Genomic DNA, 13031 nt, shown 5'->3' on the forward strand with positions numbered 1-13031 from the left:
CGCTGTGCCCCACACCCGCCGCCGGCCGGGATAACGAGACCGCGGGAACGGCGGCCGCACCGTGAGGGGAACAGAACCGCGGCCGCACCGTGAGGGGAACGGCGGCCGCACCGTGAGGGGAACAGAACCGCGGCCGCACCGTGAGGGGAACGGCGGCCGCACCGTGAGGGGAACAGAACCGCGGCCGCACCGTGAGGGGAAGAACGGCCGCGCCCCCGCGTCCCTGTACCGCCCCGCACGGCAGGGGGCGCCGTGCCGCCCGCGCATGCGCCGCTGCGCCACAGGTTTGAACCGCCAACTGCCCCAATTCGAATTCGCATCCTCGCTGACCAATCACAGCGCGCGGGGCGGATACGGCCCCGCCCCCATCGGCCTCCTGGCCAATGACAGAGGCTGCTGTGTTTAAAACAAGGGCGCGCGGGCGGAGGGCGGGGCGGCGGCGCGGCGGGCGGGGCTGGCGGGCGGGCCTGGCGGGCGGGCCTGGCGGGCGGGCCTGGCGGGCGGGGCTCCCGCCGCTCCCGGCGCCCACTGGGCGCGCCCGCGCTGCGAGCGGGGCGTGCCAGCCCCGCAGTCCCCGCCCGCCCGCGGCACTGCGGTCCGTCCCCTCCTACGACCGTGCCGCTCTCTCGGAGCCGGGCAGGGCGCTGTGTCCGTCCGCGCAGTCCCCGCGGACGCGCCACGATGAAGGCGGGCGGTGAGTGCGGATCTGCCCGCGGGTTCCGCGGGTGCTGCTGTTTCCCGGGCCCTCCTGCGCTGAGGGGCGGCTCCAGAGCGGGCTGTGCCTGCCGGGCGCCTCCTGAGGAGATCTGAGGGCGGGGGTTAAGGGGATACTCCGAGCCCGGGCTGAAGGACCGGCAGCGGGCGGGGGGCCGGGCCGACGGCTGCGCGCCCAAATTCAAACGCGGCGGGGGCGGCCCGGCCCGGCCCGGTGCTCGGTGCTCGGGACCGGCTGTGCCCCTGCAGTGCTCCCCGCCGGGGCCGTGCCTCAGCCCTTCCGTGACCACGGGCTCCGTGGCTGTGGCTGGCGGCTGTGCCTGAGCGCGCCTGGCCTCAAAGCCAAGGGGGCGAGATGTGTATTGCGCGTGGGATAACATCTCGGGCTTCTGTGAGTTTGCAGGGTGCGCAGGACTGTGCAGGAAACCCCACTGAAAAGTAAGAGAAAGTGGTCTTTTACTGTAAGGATGGCTAAACGATGGTACTTGATTGCCCAGAGCGACTGTGGGAGCCACATCCTTGGAGTTGCTCAAACCCACCTGGATGTGGTCCTGCCCCGCTTGGCGGGACGGTTGCACTGGGTGATACCCAGAGTTCTCTTGCAGCCTAAACCGCTCTGGTTTTGTGAAGCAACACATTGGAAATGAACCTGTGCCACTTCCTGTCTATAGAAATGGAGTTTTCATTGAGTTGCTCATCTACCCCCTTGTCCCTAATTGGATGCTCATATAGGCTGAACTGGCATCCCAGTTTGGGTGTCTATTTCATTTTCATGGCAATAATACGCCGAGGATAATGCATTTTGTATACATATACATGTATGTGTGTGTGTATATATAAATATTGCACTGAAATAATACTCCAGAAGATATAGGCAATGGATCTTCCATTAGTACCCCTGGCAGCAACTGCTTGGAAAGATAGGCTTGAGTAGGTTTGGTTGTCTTCCTAATATCTCTGGTTGTGTTCCAGGGACTGCTGTCAGTTGAAAAGGAAAAGCTGGGGCATGGGGGAGGTAAATGAAGTGACAGTAGTGACAGTTAAACTATTTGTTACTACTGAACAGGGACAGCTGAACCGTTTGCCGCTATTAAACATTGTCTCAGGAGTCAGGGCTCAGAGGGGCTCTTGTTGAAGAGCACTTGAGCTTGAGCCACCCCTTCTGACTCTCTTGGCTTCATTAACCAATTTGAACAAGCCCTTTCTGCTCTATGGCTTAGTCTTGTGGCATAATGAGGTATGAGCTATATATCCCTGGTTAATGTGTTTGCAGTGTCCTGTGCTGCAGTGAAGAGGTGCTCAAGTAACACCTGTGTATGTGTGTAATATTATGTAGTACCTTTTTTCCTTTTCTGTTCCATCACTAACTGAAGTGTCCTGTGTTTTTCTTTTCCAGTGGTTCACTGTAGATGTTCCAGATGTTTTTCTTTCCCTTCAAAGCGAAGGATAATAAAACGGCCTCGAGTCCTGACATTCTTGAACCTCCCCGAGGATGTTCTGTTTCACATCCTGAAGGGCCTCCCTGCTGCAGACATCCTCTCAGTCAGAGCTGTAAGTGCTGCAGCTTCCCCTCTGCCAGGCTCAGTGCTCAGCTCTGCCTCCAGGAGCCTGGACTGCGCACAGAACAGGCTTCTCATGTCACAGAGCCTGAAGAAACCCAAAGAGTGCCTGCAAGGTTGAGATTTTTGCTGTCCCAGGGAGTTTCATTTCTCACTGCTCAAGTTAAGAGTAGCAGCAGTATTTGACTGCTCTTTGTACCTTTTCTGTGGAAATTGTCCTGCCAGATGACTGTGGCTGAACAAATGGGTTTGGTTTGCCATCTCTTGCCTTACTGGTTATGAGGCAGGCAACAAGTTAAACATAACTTGTGACAAATTAGTTACTTCTCTAAAATAAGATTGCAAAGACCTGTTTTTCTGTTGGTCCTTTTATTTTGGTAATCAATATTTTGTGTTCCCTCCATGCAGGTGCACTCATATCTTAAATACCTTGTGGATAATCATTCCAGTGTTTGGGCACATGCAAGTTTCCAAGACTTGTGGCCATCTCCAAACCATTTGAGGATGTTTGAAAGGTAAGTTTCAAGTATCAAATTTGTCTGGCTTTTTAGAAGAGGATGTTTGAAGGAAGATTAAGTGTTCTAATCAGTCCTCAGTGTAATTGAGGGATCTGAGTTGTACAAAGAGGGAAAATATTTGCTTTGGGAATGCAAAAATGTTTGATTTCAGGTCTAAGCTGCAGCTGATCACTGCTGTCTTTTTAACCAGAGCAGGGCCTATTGCATATACCAAAGTTATTTCTCTTCACAGGCAATAATATTCCAGATTGGAATGTAACACATTCCCTAAAACCTCTTTCTGGTGCTCCCATGTGAATGAACAAGTGAGATTAGGGGCTCCAGAGAATAACCCTGTTTCTAAGTCTAAGTTGGCTTGGTCACTTCTTGTACAAACCAGTATATTGAAAAGAGGTGAATTTCAGGAACAAAGTTTGAAATGGTAACAATAAATCTGCTTTAAAAAGATGGGGAGCATCTTTTTATCCATCTGATTTGAAGGGGATCCATTGGTGTCAGAGATTTCTTTAATACATTTAAATGCCATGATAATGGTTTTGCTTCTGAGTGTCACTTTTTGAGGCAGACCAGTATGTGCACATCAGCTGGGGAGGGAGGAACACAAGGGCTTGATGTTTTGATGCATGTCCTTGAGGGCACAAGGACCAAACTGTAGATTCTGGTGCAAGGAAGGATTTTAACCTCCAGTGCCTTTTCTGTTTGCCCTTCAGGGCTGCTGAAAGCGGTAACTTTGAAGCTGCTGTGAAGCTGAGCTTGGCGTACCTGTACAACGAAGGCCGTAAGTGTGGGAGCTTCTCCTGGGGCTTTGGGGAACGTGGCATAGCACAAGGAAGTTTTACATTGCTCTGCTTAGGCACTGGCCACGAAGCTGCCATGTGTTCAGTGATGGGGCAGGATACAGCCTGGGAATTCAGGGTTAGGAGTTATCCACTGCAAACTTGGGACCTACTTTGGTAGTGGGATAAATGTATCAAATGGCCTGACAAGTGATAGGAGGAGCCTCCTCTCACAGGGTCCTGGCAAGGCAGTTGGTATTTGCAGAATGAACCCCCCAGCTTAGGTTATGTGTTCCTAAAGCCTGACTGTAGTAAGATTTTTCTTCTTTAGCAACCTCCATGATTTCTAAGGCTCTAAATGACAGAGACAGTTCAACCTTTTCCTGATTGTTTCATCTTGTCTGTATTGGCCTGACCGAATGCCAAGCAGGCATTGTGAACAAACTCCACTTGATTCCTGGCTTTCTCTCTGGTTCAGTGTCCATCACGGGCCACGGGCGTGCAGAAGTGAACGGAATAAAGGCATCTCACTACTTCAGCTTGGCAGAGCATCTGAATGTGTGTGCAGTCCCCTTTATCTGGCTCTTCATCCGTCCTCCCTGGTCCTTCTCTGGAAGCTGCTGTAAAGCTGTGGTCTATGAGAGTCTGAAAGCAGAGTGTCAGCTTGACAAGGTCAGGTTTCTTTCTGCCTTTGCCTTTACCCTATGTCAGTAACTGCATCTCGCTATTTTGGAAAAAAATACTTTCGTTTCCCCAAGGAGCCTCCTGTGCTCTTGTTTCAATGACAGTGGCTCAGTCATTTATTGACTTTATTGCCAAACAGCACATGACAGAGTGCTAGAGGCCTGTACCGTCTCTTCAGAGTGCTAGAGGCCTGTACTGTCTCTTCGGAGAGGTTCAGTGTTATTTTGGGGATAACAAAACATAGAGAAAAGCAAGGGGGAAGAGTAATTGAAAGACAAACCAAAACTGTAGTCTGAAATTACTAGCAAGAATTGCTGTGGTTTGACAATGCTTTATTTTGATGCTTTCTTCAGGCTCAGAAAGGATCTATTCTCCACAGCTTGGCTAAGGTTTTGAATTTCTTTGAGGTGAGCAGTATTTCTGATGCGATGGGTTTGGATTTGGGTTTTTTTCTGGTGGTGCTAATGCTGTTTACCTTGATTAAAAACATAAATCAGCCAGATGTTCTTTTACTCCTCATGGGTCCCAGGAGTTTCTGTTCTCATGAGTTTAATTTACTGGTTGTTTAAAGGAACGTTATTAACTTACTTTATTGAATTGTACAAATGGTGAAATTAATTTTGGCTTAATCATGGGCTTGCAGTATGTTCAGCAAAACAAAAAATAAAATAAAAAGCCTTCCCTGACAAGCAAGCCAAAAAAGCATTTGTCTGGCTGAGGAAAAGCACTAACTGCTCTGAGCCTGCATCTGCAAATGGCAGCACTGAGTGGATGGGGGAGCATTCCTCAGAGGCTGAAGGGCATTCCCAAGGGATGGATTCTGCTCTGTAGCTTTAGCACAGTGTTCTGTAGCTTCTGAAATGTTGAGGCATCCACTTGTCCAGACAGAAAGAATACCAATATATGCCTTTTCTTTTTAGGATGAAGGAAAAAAGAAAGAATCCCTTGAAATGCTTGAAGAATCATCAAAACAGGGTTGTTTAATCAGCTCCTACCTCCTTTGGGAAAACAACAGAAAAGCTGCTGTAAGTAGTAATTTTTTGTCTCCAAACAACTTTCACACTAACTTCTGATCTCTGTTACGTGCAAGGAATGTCCTCAGAAAAGAATTGCTGTTCCTCAGAGCTTACCTCCTTCATAAACGAGGAGGGTGCTAAGAACTCTGAAGTGAGCTCTGGTGTCTGCCTGGGTGTTTGAAATGAGGCTACGAGCAGTTGTAGCCAAGGTGCCACAGAAGTTGCTTTGCTCCAACACTGCTGAAGGTCTGGGCACTGCTGGCCAGTGATCCCAGGGCTCTGGGGAGCAGGAGGGGGAGGCTCCTGCCTTGTCATTAATAAATCTGCCAAAGCTGTCCCCTTGGACTCCTGAGTAATGCTCTCATTTTCTGTGAGACCTTGGGCAAGAACTGAAAAAAGGTTCGTAAATACAGTGGTGTCATGATAAGAAACAGACTTGTTGCTGAAATAATAGATGTGCCTCCAGGCAGTGTTTTTCTCTGGATACTGGTGCTACAGTTCTTCTGTTTGTTGTGTAAAGGCTGTGGGTTTTTACATCTGTTTGTGTTCCTCTCTGTAGATGTCGGATCCTGGCAGATACCTCCAAAGTCTCAGGAAGCTACGAGACTACGCAGCCAAGGGCTGCTGGGAAGCACAGGTAAGATTGAGTTTTCCCAAGAAAACAGTCTTTATTTGGTCCTTTTTGTGCTGCCGTTGTTTAAATTGCTCTTTTTAGAAGCAGGACCAGCAATGATGAGTAATGTCTTTATGTGCACATCTGTATCTACTCTGCAGATTCTCTTCTTTGGGAAATTGCAGCGCACCAGTGGTAGAACGGAGTAAAGATGCATCTTTTGATGAACTTAGAAGACTGGCCCCAAATAATCTGTGTGCTCAACATTTAAACCAAACTAAGAACTACCAGTTGAAGTAGTTTGCCATGTTCAGTGTTTTCAGCAGGAAAAACAGAGGACCATCCTCTGCTGCCTTAGTTTGCATTTGGTAAAATAAGTATACTTTCTTTTGTGTTCTCTCTACTACAGATAGCTTTAGCCAAAGCTTGTGGGAATGGAAACCAACTAGGATTAGAAGCAAAATCTTCCAGGGAAATGGTTTCTCAAATCTTTCAAGCTTCCCTTCCTATCAGCAAGCAAAGCATCTTCACTGTGCAGAAAGGAATGAATGAAATAATGAGGTAGGAACTTGGATCCAGGAGTGAGGCCCCACAGCAGAAACTATTCCCCACTTCCCTGTACTTCCCTACAGTCCTTCTACATTTTCTCTAGGCAACCTGTGCCAGGGCCTCATGGCCCTCACAGGGAAGAATTTCTTCCCAATATCCCATCTAGCCCTGCCATCTGTGAGTGTGAAGCCATTCTCCCTTGTCCTGCCACTTCAGGCCTTGTCCAAAGTCCCTATTGACTCCCTTTTCCTGAATAAACACCCGCAGCAGTGTCACCTGTGTTAGCCTGCCCCTTAATCCTTACGGATGAGTTCCGTATCCTTCCCTAGGCAGATCTCAATACATTCCAGTTGCTCTCTCACATGTAGGGCAGCTCCACCACTTCCCCTTGCTGGCATTGCTTTCCTAAAAAAAGTACATTACCATCCATGGCAGCATTCCAGCCACATGGGTGTCCCACTGTGGCTCTGTAATGGCCATAGGATCATGGCTCTGTGACCACACACACATCTCCAGCTTCTCCTGTTTATTCCCCACACTGTGTGTTGGTGTGCAGGGAGGGGATGGAGCAGGCAGGTTTTCCAGGAGGGCTGCAGGAGGATCCACTGCAGCCACAACCCCACTTGAGGGAGTTGGCTCTTCTCTTGGGAGGCATCTCAGGAACACTTGTCACTGCTCTGCTTGGCCTGGCTCATTCTCCAGTTGGATGTCATGGTATGGGACGCCATTTCCCAAGTTCTTCCTTAAGCCTCTCTTCCTGTTCTAGGTATATCCTGGTGGACTGGCTGGTGGAAGTGGCCACCATGAAGGACTTTTCTAGCCTGTGCCTTCACATGACAGTGGGATGTGTGGACCGTTATTTGACGCTGAGACCTGTACCTCGTGCTCGGCTCCAGCTTTTGGGAATAGCCTGCATGGTCATTTGCACACGGTGAGGGTTCTGGCTGGTGAGCAGAGGTGGCCATTATGATCTTCCAAATTCTTTTCTACAGCTCAAACTTCTTCCCCAAACCCACCCCTTGCTTGTAATACTGGAAAGGCTCTTTGACTTTACTCTTATTTGACTGCTGTTTAACTGTGTTTACATACAAACACAGACTCTGTAAATGAGGCAGAAAAAGTAGTTCTTTGAAGGCTTTTTTCTTATTTAAACACATGGTCATAGTTGTGGATTGCTCTAAATGTATTCCATCAGCAACTGGAGTCTTTGACACCATACTGGCATGAGCAAGCTGGAAAGGAATAAGAGCAGCAGTGTTCCATAGCTGAGCCTGTGTACACTCAGATGAACTGCATGGTGTGGGGGAAGATTATACTTCTGTGTCAATTTCCTTAATATCTTGCATCTTAACCTAGGAGAGGCTTCATAGATGAAGAATTAGAATCAGAGAATCACAGACTGGATTGGGTTAGAAGTGACCTTAAAGATTGTGTCATTCCACTCCCTGCAATGGACAGGGACACCTTCCACTATCCCAGGATGCTTCCAAGCCTTGTCCAGCCTGGCCTTGGACACTTCCAAGGATCCAGGGGCAGCCACAGCTTCTGCTGGCAACCTGTGACAGGGCCTCACCATTCTCACAGCCAAGAATTTCTTCTGTATTAGGAAGAACATTCCAAATTAGAAATGTTCTAGTAGGTGGTTCCATCTTACAGGTGAAATAAAGAGCTGCAATTCTTTCTTTGCTGGTCTACCTGGGAAAGTACCTTGTGAAGTTGTTTAACTCTAGTCATTGTGGGTGCAGTTATCTGCTGTAAGTGCACAAATCCCCTTTCTGCTGGGGCTAACTTAATATTTAACATTACAGTTTCATCAGCAAAGAGATGCTGACGATACGGGAAGCTGTGTGGCTGACAGACAACTCCTACAAATATGAAGAGTTGGTCAGAATGATGGGCGAGATCATTTCTGCCTTAGAAGGAAAGATAAGGGTGAGTTTAGAAAGTGGATGGAATATTTCCCCAACCCCCCCGGCTGCTCTTCAAGTCAGGCTGTAGCAGCTCCTGTCTAATGAGTTGGGGGTTTCGGTCAGTGTTCTCAATCAACTGTGGAGCCTGTGCATGTGTCAGAGCATGCAGATACAGAACCCTCTGCCTTCTGTAGAGATTAAAACTTCAGTTTTAAGAGGCCATTTATTCCATTGCTGGAGAACGCATCAATGTCAATGTAGTAGTTAAACAAGAAAGCCCCAGACAAACAAAAACCATCACCTGGAAACAGCTGTTCTAAACACTTTGTCCTGGTCTTGTATTTCCAATCTCTGTTCTCCTTTCTGCACTAGACACCCACCATTTTGGACTACAAAGAAGTTCTGTCAAGTATTGTCTTGCTGGAGAGAAGAACTCTTCACCTTTACAGCTTCATCTGTGAGCTGTCCCTCCTGAACACGAGCCTCAGCGTGTATTCCCCAGCCCAGCTGGCTGCTGCTGCACTGCTGCTGGCCAAGATGCTGCATGGACAAGGTAACCAATCTTGCCTCAAGCACAGACTGCCAGTCTGCCTTCTCTTTCTAGGGAGACTTTTTGGGGGTTTTGGGTGTAAGACTGTCTTTAGACATGATATCCCAATCACTTGGCTGGGGGAGGTGGAGACAAGGGTGGAGAAGAGGGGGACAGGTATAAGAAGTTAGAATGAAGAGCTGAGTTCAGTTTGTTTGGCTGTATTGGGCAACCCAGATGATTAGAGGGCTGGAACAGCTCTGCTATGAGGAAAGGCTGGGAGAATTGGGATTGTTCAGCCTGGAGAAGAAAAGCTTCAGGGTGACCTAACTGTGACCTTCCAGTACCTGAATGGAGGTGACAGGAGACATGGACAAGAGTCTATTTACAAGGGCCTAGAGAGACAGGACAAGGGGAAATGGCTTCCCACTGCCAGAGAACAGGGTTAGATGGCATATTGGGAAGGAATTTTTTCCTCTGAGGGTGGTGTGGCCCTGGCACAGGTTGTCCAGTGAAGCTGTGGCTGCCCCTAGATCTCTGGAAGTCTCCAAGGCCAGGTCAGACAAGGTTTGGAGCAAGCTGGGCTAGTGGAAGGTGTCCCTGCCCATGGCAGTGAGTGGAATGAGATGGGCTTTGAAGTCCCTTCCAACCCAAATCATTCCATGATTCTCTGATTCTGTTTTACCTCTTAATAGCAGTGATGAACTAGAGCATCAGCATCAGGCAAGCTTTGTATTTAAATGACACCGAAGATTTCTATCATTAGGTATAACATCAGTTTGGCAGATAAAGCTATCCTTAAAGCCAGTTGTGAACTTGAACAAACTATGGACAGATATAAGCTTGCAAATATCACTATCGTTATCCTATTAAAAAAGAAACTGACTAACTACAGAGCTACTACACTTCGTGAATATGTAATTCAATATATGAATATGTACTCTCTTCTCCAGCACACCCCTGGACCAGCCAGCTGTCTGAGTGCACTGGGTTCTCTCAAGAAGACCTCTTGCCCTGCGTGCTGAGCCTCCACCAAAAGTGGTAATGGTTTTGGGACTCTTTGAGGGGACACACGAGTACTTGGATTGCAGCTCTTGCAAATGTGCTGCACATGTACAGTTAGCCTTTCCCAGTGAAGGAGGGGCCTTTGGTTAACTGCCTTGCCTCCCTGCCACAAAGCACTAAGGTCCAGTTCAGGGACAGCTGTTCTATTTCTGCCAGCTGGTCTGGCCCTGGGTCACAGAAAACAGGGACAGAAAAGGAATTAGATGCTCACATGCTTAGAAGCCACCAGGTGTCCTGGTGAAGCTGCTGAAACACCAGCTCCCTTAGCACAGCACTGAGGGACAGAGGAAAATTAGCTAACTTGGCAGGTTTTCTTAATACTGTTTCATAGAATTCATTGTAAGATAGGGGTTTCAATCTTTCTTTCCAGCTTCCACGACGATGCCCCAAAGGATTACAGGCAGGTGTCCCTAATGGCAGTAAAACAGCGATTTGAAGATGAGCGCTATGAAGAAATCGGCAAAGAACAGGTGGGTGAGCTGTGGCTGCATCTGCTGCTGGCTGACACCCAGAGCAGAGCTACTGCCCCATGGCAGGCTGTGTGAATAAAGTGGGAATTAAAAAATTGAGTTGCAGGTACTCTTAACTGATGTTTGAGTGCCTGTGGGAAGAACTCACTGGGATAGATTTCTCCTAGAAAATAAATAGTGTCCTTCTGGCTACTTAGTTCTCATAAGAATCTCATGGTCCAATTCTTACAGGTGCTTTGATTTTTAAAATCTATTTATTTAATATTTTAGGTTATGAGTTACAGCCAGCTCTGTTCATTGTTGGGTGTGAAACAGAAGGACCCAGAGCCCAGTCCCTTGCACAGGAATGTAGCGGAAATTCAGACTTTCCTCAGCTCTCCCTCTGGAAAGAGAGCTAAAAGGTGAGTGTAACTCATGGCTGTCAGCAGCTCTGAAGATCAGCCAGAGCCTTTCCTCCTCTCTGGTACCCTGAGGTTTCATTCCTAAATACAATCCATTTTCCTGTCACCATCTTGACATACCTATTAAAAGAGCTGGAAAATTCTTGGATTTTAACATGTGATTTCCGGGGTGTTTTGCTACAGGAGGAGGGAAGACAGCATTCAGGATGACAGAGGCAGCTTTGTGACTACGCCCACAGCAGAGCTGTCCTCCCAGGAAGAAAGTCTGCTGGACAACTTCCTTGACTGGAGTTTAGACTCCTGCTCTGGGTATGAAGGTGATCAGGAAAGCGAAGGCGAGCGAGAAGGAGATGGTGAGCAGTTTATTCTTATAAACAGCAGCCAAGAGGATTAAACCTGTCTTTTCATTTTTGCTTAAAACTGTTTCTCAGGCACCAGATGCCTAAACTTTCAGCTGAAGACCAGTTGGAAAAATTCCTCCCCTTCCCCCGTGGTTCTAATTGTTAAACTCTCTCAGAGGTATCTATCTGTTCTTTCTCTGCACTGCTTCAGAACATGATGAGGGGTTTTGCATTTGCTCAGCATTTCAAAGGCTGTTTGCAGTGCACCAAATGTGCAGAATGAGCCACTGTCTTAGAAACACTAATTAGATGTTAGGTTTTGCTGACCCTGGGCCTGGCTGCTCAGTTTCTAACAGCTCTTAGTACCTGCTCAAATAGTCTGAGGGAAGAAAGGATGCTGTGTGAATAGAGGGTGAACTTAGTGCCCTGCCTTCCAGGTGTAAGTAGATAGAAGGTTGAATCTTGCTTGGCTTTTTTCTGCTTGACTCTGTGCTGAGTGCCTGCTTGGTTCTGGATGGGGACAAACTGAGGTTTCTCTTTTCCCATCCTGCAGTGACCAGCCCCAGTGGGATCCTGGATGTGACAGTGCTGTACCTGGACCCTGCAGAGCACTGTGGCCAGGACTCCAGCGATGAGGACAGCCTGCCCGGGGAGTGGGATGGCTCTGGGGCACCCCATAGGGAGGGGGAGCTGCCAGGGGCATATCTCACCCCAAGGAATCCCAACCCAGAGGGGAGCTCGGGCTACTCTTCTGTCAACACTGCCAGTCCTACATCTTCTGTTGAAGGCAGCCCTGGAGCTGCTCCCAAACCTACCTCAGCACTGCCCCACAGCAATTCCATGAACAGGGAGCCATGCCAGCCCCATTACCTGCACAGGAGGCAAGTCAAGAGAAAAAACATGGCAGAACACACTGAAGAAAGGCTGAACTTGGCCTTCTTAAGTCTCTGATTTCTTCATGCTTTTAACTTTACCAGGATTCCCAGAAACTGTTGCAGTCATACAGGGATGACAGTGAATAATTGTAAACACCTCCAAAATACCTTCCCTTCAGCCTTGTCTATCTTGTACATCTGAGCTTATTCCTCCATTCACAGCTGCCTTTTAATGTATCCCCTATTGCCTGATCCTCTGCTAAGGTTCTGCTCTCTCTGAAATTCATAGCCCAGTTTTATCATCCCTCTTAGTGATAGAAAAGAACTGTCCTGTCCCTTGCTTCCTCTGAGGCCTGGCACTATGAAAGAAATTATTTGACATTTGTTCTCAAGTTTCTGAATGTAACACTATGCTTGGATTCTTCCACTTGAAAGACCTATTTTGAGATTGTGCTGCCTTTTTACTTTGTCCAGGTCTCCCTCAGCTCCCCTGTTCTTGTCTATGGCATTTGCTGCACTGACACAAGGTTTTTATTGAAAAACCCCAGAGGTAAATGAAGGCTCACTGCAGGTCTGAGCTGCTCTCTCACCTACCTCTCACATGGTTTAAACTCCATTTGCCTCTTCTCTTGTTGCCATGTTTTCTTCACCTGAAAAATCCTGTGCCTTAATACATAGGAATTGGAATACCAAGGTACAAGACTTCAAAAAGATGTCACTTGAAGCTAACACTGGAACTGGACTCCAGGACTATTTAGAATTTACTGTGGCATTGGCAACAGTTCAGCTACACACAGTGTAGTGAGTGTTTATTGACTGTTTTTTTATAAAATTGTTTTGTTAGTAGAGATGAATCCTAGTCTTCCTTCCCTTCATTCCCTGGCCTGAGGCTTGTAGAACTGCTGGGATGAGGTCAGGGTTTGCCTCTGAGCTGAGTTCTGATGGTTAAGTTGCAGTGGCACTGCCTGAAGGCTATTCACACAAATCTCACAAGGAGCACAGAGCTCAAAT

The 13031-nt window shown here is 48.0% G+C and overlaps 1 protein-coding gene across 3 annotated transcripts; it reads left to right on the forward strand.

The window, feature by feature from the left end:
- The first annotated feature begins 591 nt into the window (after positions 1–591).
- CCNF (cyclin F) lies at positions 592–12866 on the forward strand. Of its 3 annotated transcripts, none has more exons than XM_068206438.1 (17): positions 592–694; positions 2111–2265; positions 2682–2788; positions 3502–3569; positions 4046–4239; positions 4605–4658; positions 5172–5276; positions 5827–5904; positions 6290–6441; positions 7196–7360; positions 8238–8361; positions 8712–8892; positions 9822–9909; positions 10304–10403; positions 10674–10804; positions 10988–11157; positions 11699–12866. In XM_068206438.1, the coding sequence occupies exons 1-17, from the start codon at positions 682–684 to the stop codon at positions 12094–12096; spliced, it is 2283 nt and encodes a 760-aa protein (XP_068062539.1). In that variant the 5' UTR covers positions 592–681; the 3' UTR covers positions 12097–12866. The 3 variants fall into 3 exon arrangements, with proteins under 3 accessions (XP_068062539.1, XP_068062538.1, XP_068062540.1); XM_068206437.1 differs by lacking the exon at positions 592–694 and adding an exon at positions 983–1118; XM_068206439.1 differs by lacking the exon at positions 592–694 and adding an exon at positions 1129–1152.
- The last annotated feature ends 165 nt before the right edge of the window (positions 12867–13031 follow it).

This window comes from Anomalospiza imberbis, chromosome 16 (genome assembly GCF_031753505.1).
Source record: "Anomalospiza imberbis isolate Cuckoo-Finch-1a 21T00152 chromosome 16, ASM3175350v1, whole genome shotgun sequence".
NCBI lineage: Eukaryota > Metazoa > Chordata > Aves > Passeriformes > Viduidae > Anomalospiza > Anomalospiza imberbis.